General features: G+C 39.9%; 2 protein-coding genes across 2 annotated transcripts in view; both read right to left on the bottom strand.

The window, feature by feature from the left end:
* ezrb (ezrin b) overlaps window positions 1-761 on the bottom strand; it is a 32,507-nt gene extending 31,746 nt beyond the window's left edge. The window contains exon 1 of the mRNA XM_035678804.1: window positions 525-761. Coding sequence (XP_035534697.1) covers window positions 525-536 — 12 coding nt within the window. The 5' untranslated portion in view covers window positions 537-761. The remainder of the gene's footprint in view (window positions 1-524) is intronic.
* Window positions 762-4,921: 4,160 nt separating this feature from the next.
* The window catches only part of rsph3 (radial spoke head 3), a 4,401-nt gene continuing 1,786 nt past the window's right edge, over window positions 4,922-7,536 (bottom strand). The window contains exons 5-8 of the mRNA XM_035678933.1: window positions 6,787-6,990; window positions 6,136-6,298; window positions 5,877-5,963; window positions 4,922-5,276 (exon numbers count right to left, since the gene is read on the bottom strand). Of these exons, the coding sequence (XP_035534826.1) occupies window positions 5,203-5,276; window positions 5,877-5,963; window positions 6,136-6,298; window positions 6,787-6,990 (528 nt within the window). The 3' untranslated portion in view covers window positions 4,922-5,202. The remainder of the gene's footprint in view (window positions 5,277-5,876; window positions 5,964-6,135; window positions 6,299-6,786; window positions 6,991-7,536) is intronic.

The following is a 7,536-nucleotide window of genomic DNA, read 5'->3' on the forward strand; positions in this document are numbered from 1 at the left end:
CTTGTTTAGTTTAAAGCCACATTTATTTATTTTTGTGGGTGTCTGACTCATTCACTGAGAGTTTAAAAGCAATAAATACGTGTAATTAAATGTTTCACAGTGATCACTCAAACTGGGAGTGGAGGAAACTACTCTGACAGCATCACTTTAACACGGGAAATCTGTCACTATGATGTGATTTAAGCTCATTTAATAGAAAAACAGAAACTATCATCTGACCTCCATAAATCCTATTTAAATCACTATTAAACCAACAACCACCCAATGAATATAATGTAATAAAGTACTAGCGTTAGCATCAGTATGCTACTGTACCACATATTTAACAGTAAGTACTGTTAGTTAAATATACATTTAGTCATTTAATGTAAGAAAAGATGATAAATTACACCTGAATTGGGAAGTTTAACCCTCCATTGACGCTACCAGTCATGTTTTTGTTCAGCCCTGACTGCCTATAAAGTAGTGACACAACAAAAAAGAGACTTAAAACATCAATAAACCAAATCAATAACGTTACTTACCGCTTTCGGCATGTTTCTGTCCTTTTTTTTTCCTAGCTCTGTGCGAGGAGCCCCTTAAATGAGAAAATAAAGAGTTTCCACAGTAGATACGACCGCTCCGTGCCGCTTGCTGTTTCTCTCTGAGTCGACCTGAAGAGAGAGAGAAGAGAAAGAGGAGAAACGAGTTTCAGCCACTTCGGCGTTACTTAAACCCCCGACGGAGAGCAGCTCGGCACTCCTGCAGGCGACAGTCATCCGGATGAATCACCGCACAGCTGATAAAGCTAACAGCAGCCAGAGAGCACGGCGCGGGAAGCCACGCGGCGCGGACTTCAAAGTAAGAGCACGTCGAGCAAGCGTTTTACAATAAGAACCACAATTGTGTATTTTAACCTTCATATAAACATTTTCAACAAGAAGGAAACAGTGGCACTCCATCCCAATAACCCTGTGACTGGAACTAGGATTTATAAACACAATAGTTGATAATAACAGTCGCTGATAGACTAATAGTGACTAATATACAGAAGCTAATAGGGATCTTAATAAACAAACAAACAATATTGTGATTATTTTGAAAGATGTGTGCGATTAACAATTATGAGGGAATTATTATTTTTGCATCACAAATTGAACAACAACAAAAAAATAAATTTAAATCATGATTTTGTGATATTTTTTGGTGTGTACCAAACAAATGTGTTTTCTTAAATCCTGAAGAAGATTTGTAGACCAGGCCGCCTCTGCAGCACTACAGTACTTCATTATAATGCTGTTTATTACACATTTTACCATAAAACAATAAAGCTCTTATGATTTGCATATTGCTTGTTACTGTTGTTGTTTATGTTTACATATATATGTATATTTTGTTGAGCTTGTTGTCTTGTTTATTTATGCTATTCTGTGTATATATATATCAAGACTTTTTTTTGTCAAATATGATTTAATTTTGATTTAGTCTATAAAACTTAAATTGAAGCAAATCAAACCATTCTCAGAGCCCTTGATGACAATTTTAAGTGTATTGTTTTGTTTAACTGTCCAAAATCAAAAAAATACTCAATTTTCCATCATATTGAACAGCGAAAAGTAGCAAATTCTCACAATTATTGGTAATTTATGCTCGATATATGACTCAAAAACGTGTCGATCAAGTTTCTGATGACTGATTAATCAACTAATCTACAAACGAACAAAAATAGTTTGATCACAGACAATACTTTTGAGTTTAACTGATGAAATGTATCATGAAAGACCTAACGTATATCTCTCTGATTAAACAATCCTGTTAACACATCAAATATATATATATATTCCAAAACCCCAACCCTTATTGCAGCTTTACTCTAAATCATTTTATTCTGAAATGTAACACCGGAAGTCCCGCATTTCTCCTTCTACCTTGAATCACCAGGCAGCAGCAGGCAGGGTAAATATGGTACTCAGCGTGCCTCACCCACCAGCTCACTATGATAAAGTTATAGTCCCCACCCTGCTCTGTCTTAACCTTTTTTTATTTTGACGACTTAAATCACCAACAAACCCACACCCCGAATCCGGATCAGGGGCCATTTACACCAGTATCTGTACACCAGGATCAGCTCTGTATCGCTTTTAAAAAACAAATGTTGCATTTCCCTAAAGATAACCATCAATGCACAGACTCAACGTAACCTCTTTAAAGGTTGTTACAGTGTTAGAAAATGAAACAAACTGAGGGTATATTTCCACAGGAGGTGTTGTGAGTGAAGGTACACACCCACAAACACAGGGAAACGGATCCAAGCCCAGCAAACGAGAAAATCCACCTCTCATCAGCGATACAGGGCAAATAATGTCATCATAAAAACACATCTTTAAAACGGTTTCCACCTGTTTATCAATGTCAACCCCCCACCCTTCTTTTTGTGTGTGCAGGAGCTTGATCCGTGCTGCAGTCAGCCACATCCTCACTATAATCCCACTGACACCTGTTGGGAGATTTGCCTCCTTTGTGCAGCAGGAAAAGTGCGCAAAATTAAAAAGAAGTGTGTTTGAAGTACAGCCCGCAGCTCGCTGTGCCTGCAAAGGGAAGGGGAGGGCGGTGTTTCAGTCAGTGGTCCGCTCGTTCAGGGTCTTACCGGAGCCGATGAGGTGTTTTTGGAGATGATGGTTGTTCAGCGGTCGCGGGTTTCCCCCTCCCTCTGTTCACACAGGCGCAATATGGCGCACCGGGCCGATTCCTTGTTCCTGCTGTCGCCGGTAGGCCGGAGGTTCACAAGCCAGGGTTCGGGGACCATTAGGGGACTCTAAGAGAGGGGGGGGGGGTCCCCAGGCAAAACCAAAGACAGTTTCTAGATTACTTAAGGGACTTTTTTACTCCCCCCACCTACACTGAGGTAGTTAAAACCACAATCAGAGTTTGGTTTGAGGGTCGTTGGCATGGAAACGCAAAGACTTGCATCCCCATTAGAGGATGAGGTTCAGGGGCCCATAAAATCCAGATTGATGTGAACATACTGTACTGTACAGTGGTCTAATTAAAGGCTGTGACTAATCCCTGGTAATGAACTCTATCTGTCACTGTAATGTTCATTAATGATGGTTTGATCGGTGGTTTCACATCATCATTTACTCGTTTTAAAGATTAAATCCGACAGTCCCAATTATATACTTTTACTATATAAAATAATTGGCTCATATTTACCCAAACTCAAAAACTTGGACCAAAAAAACAATTTCAATTATCTTATTTTTTATATTTTTATATTTATTTCTATAGCTAAAAACCTGTTGCTTTATCTTATTTCTTATATTTTTATAGCTAAAAATGAATAACATTGCTGTAATTGATAAATTAAATAAAATGAATTGGACTGCTATTATATCATTAATGTGTTTATCATTTTATTTATTTATTTATTATTTCCTGAGTTTCACAGACAATAAGTGGCAAACTATGACCCACACAGTACATACAATAACACAAATAGGCCTGTGGGGGGCGTAATATCTATATCTCCTCAATAAAATCACACTGTATTATGTATGTCTATAAATCACACCTTTAAATCTAACATTAAAGTATTTCCTATCAGCAAACACTCAATTCTGTTTGCCGTTGTACTAAAAATAAAAAAGAGCTTTAATTTTAATTAATGAGGATACAATTATTTGCGCAGTGACCTTTAATACAATCTGTGACTCTGGATCAGTTAATTTCAAAGCTCATCCATCCGCTGTGTGTCACCTGCCCCCCCTGATCACTGATGCAGCACAGCACAAACTTTCCTGTCACTCTGTGGCTCACAGGAGGGGGAAGTGCGCGTCATCCGCCCTGCTGTGAGGGAGGAGGCGTCACAGGGTGCGCCGACCAATGGGGTGCGGCGGATTAAAATAGAGCCGTATATATCGGAGGTTAGACCTACCTCGCACCATAATACGAAACCGAAGAGTGATGTGACAGCCCTGCACACCGCTTTGTGCCACTTAACCGGCTGTAAGCCTTCATCCTCATGGCCTTTGTCACCACTTACATCATCATCAAGAGCACTTTCTTCTAACTACAATAGAGTTTTAAGGCTTTTGAAAATAAGTTAATAATTCAATAAATGTCTTTGATGCATCAGGTGGTTGTTTGGAATTTGGATTTGCACACAACCAAACGTCAGCTTTTTTTGTTTTTGTTTTTGTGGGGGTGTAAATTTAGCAGAGCAATGCAAAACATTCTTGAATTTGCCTGTAAGAGCACCTGAACGAACTGTTTGCAGACTGATGCCAGATGCAAATAGATAAAGTCACAGGAAGCCACTTTGAATGGTGCTCTAAATATCTGGAGTTCCTTTAAACCCACCTAGTCTGGAACCGATATCTCATTCTTTGATTCATTCTTTGCAAGATAAAACTTTTCTTTGTTTTTTCTCTGGTGGGTGTTTTGAAAAACCTGGTTACTGGCAGGAAATGTCTCCTGATAAGTGGTAAAACTGACAAATACACTGCATGCCTGAAAGAATAAAAGGTTGTTTTGACTGGTTATCACAAAAAAGGGAGGTAAACGATAATACATTTAACACAAAACAGTAAAAGTTTGAGTGTTACAAATCTTCCACTGGCAGAGGAAAGGGAGCGTGACCACGTCCGATAGTATGACTGGAACTTTGTGGGTTTACAGTAATGTATTCACAATGAAGCCCACAATATGTTGATGAAAGCTGTTTTCCATGGTCAAGAATGAGACCCCTTACAATGCTTCATTCACTGACTGCAGCCTATTCATACATCATATGTAAATGTTTTTATATTTTTGATCTTTTATCATCTAGTGATAGCTGAAGAGTGACCGGAAAAGAGGGGAGAGAGGGGGGATGACACAGATTTGAACCCATGGCTGAGCAAAGACTCATTCTTGGTGTGGCACCAGCTCTAGCAGGCCAGCTATTAGGACTCCTCCATATATTATATTTTAAAAAACAAATAACAACTGCTTAAAACAACAGTTAAGGTCAGTTTTTACAGTAAAGTTACAGAATCTCTTCACAATGTGCAAACAAATGTGCAAAATTGGATAATATAAAGCTGCCTTTTTAAGATTGGAACAAACACTGGTATTAGTATGTGGCAACACAGGGTAGATGGTCGGGGGGAAATAATCACTTTATTTTAGAGAGTACATTCATGACCTTGACATTTCTCAGTGAACCATTATCACTCAGTCTCTCTATGTGTCCGGTTTAGCTGGCTGCAGCTCTTTGAACCCCTCCAGTCTCTTCTGGACCACATCGTGGATGATAGCTGAAATAGAGGACAAAGCGTTTCAATCACTGACATTAACGACTTCTGTAATGTTTAAATGGAACCACTAGATGGCACTCCAACAATGTCTATGACCTGATGACCCCTGGAGGAGGACTTGTGAAATACCTTTGAGCTGTGAGGGGCGATAACATCAGCCTCTAGAACACCTCGATTGAACTCCAACAGCTCAGAGGAAGGTTATGTTTACTCTGCTTTCAGGAATACTCTAACTGTTTCATTGGATGGACGGCTTTTGGAATTTGTGACTATTTTTAGTTTTTATCCATGACTCTCATGAGGGCAGCTGATAATGGATCTTCTTCCTGCTCCCTTTAGATCAAGTCCTGTGTATCATTTTGTGACAGACTGCAGGTTGTGTACATGTTTGGACTAGCGGTGCACACTGAACATATAATAATAAAACATAAATACTGGTGCTTAATGATGGAGTCTATAGCTGGTGGCTAGTCTTCTGGATGCTAACAGGATCTGTGCACGACTTAGAAAGAGCTGGTTTGCATATTAGAGCATGGCTCAGCTTAAGCAGAGGAACATCTTCTAAACAGTTAAGAAAAAAATAACACTGTATTCCCTTACTGTCCAGCAGCTCTCTCGCTGTGTATCTCTTGTCCAAACTGTTGTTAACTTCAGCCATCAGCCATGGGAAGAAATTAGTCTCAATATCTGCAAATCAGAACCACAAATATGGTAAAAGGTTAAACACTGGTATCAAATTCATATCAATGTCCTCATTCATTACTAGTAACAGCGGAGTGCAGTGATGCCCTCGTGTGTCGGAAAAGGAGAAGGCCGAGTTTGTGTGGAAGTTGATGCCGGAGAGAAAAGAAAGTCTGACCTTTCTCCACCGGGTCGTAAAAGTAGCCGTGGCTTCTCAGCGAGGTAAAGACCGCTGGCAGGAGGTCAGCCAAGTGCTGCTGAGTGTACGCCCGGGCAGCAATCTTCTCTGCAGTCTCTCTTTCTTTCCTCAGCACCTCCTTCTGCTGGGCAATTCTACGCTCCTGAGGTCAAAAGAAACATGTTCTTAATGTGAATGATCAAGTGCACTGATTTGATACGATAGTAAGTCACAGGAAATCCTCTAGCACACAGAACCAGATGCTTTTTTAGGAATGTGGCAACCGCATGAAGACAAAAAGCCAGTAGTTATATACGGACACGCTGTTTGAATGACCAGTGGTATCTAGGAAATGCAAAGCAAAAACAATGCTCGAATAATCTGGTAATTAGGACTGAGGTTATGGTTTTATCAGATTTCAATGACAACAGTGTCGCCCTGGCAACATAAACCACGGATAAGTCAACACATTCTCACATAATACATAAATACATATATCTCCAACAGTGTGGTCACGTCGGGTCACACTGCTTGCAGTAAGAAGCTAAAGAATCAGGTTTTTAGTTGCCTACTACAGACGTCTAAAGTGTTGGTCATATAGATACATACACAAAATAAAATGATCCAAATATTTCTAAAAAAAGGACATACTTTCTCCTCGCTGTGGCGTCTCTCCTGCTCCTGAAGCCGCCGCACCTCTGCCAGCTCGTTATTTCGGAGCTCTTCGAAGGCCCTCTGCTGAGCCCTCAGACAGGCCAGCTCCTCCTCCTCCATCACCTCCTCCAGAGACTGCTCTATTGTCTTACCCACCAGGACCTCCAACACTGGCTGCACCTCGCTGTCAAAGTCAAACAACTGCAGAGGATACTAGTAGTAAGTGGTGTTACATTGTGCATTTTAAAACATTTTAGGTTCAACAGGTTTCATTTTTATCAACCCTGCAAACATGTTCTTTGTCCCTAAACACCTACATGATAATAATTATTTCAATGGGGCCTCCAGTAATGTAGTATTGCACTTCCATACAGTTGGGGGACTCAAGAGATAGAAAACAAGTAAACTCTCCATTCCTGGTCATTTCCCATGTCTTCTTAATTGACTCCACACCCCAAGTTTGTAACACAGGGTTTCTGTTATACTGTCAATCTGTATTCCCCAAAAACAAAGCTGAGACAACCCTGATGGCTTAACTCAGGTTAGCAGTAGTAGAAGCAGCTCCTCCTGAGCGACATCAGATAACTATAAACTGGAGTTTATATGTAAAGTTTCCCCTTTAAAGAAGCATTTCACCCGTGGAAACATTAATCTTTATTGAAAGTGGGTTATATATGTAGTCGAAATGTAACATAAATTTTGAATTTGGTGCCTATTTGACCGAGAAAAGAGTGTTTGTAGTCTCAC

The sequence above is a fragment of the Morone saxatilis genome, unplaced genomic scaffold (assembly GCF_004916995.1).
Source record: "Morone saxatilis isolate NCDOM2014 unplaced genomic scaffold, NCSU_SB_2.0 Contig7, whole genome shotgun sequence".
Lineage (NCBI taxonomy): Eukaryota > Metazoa > Chordata > Actinopteri > Moronidae > Morone > Morone saxatilis.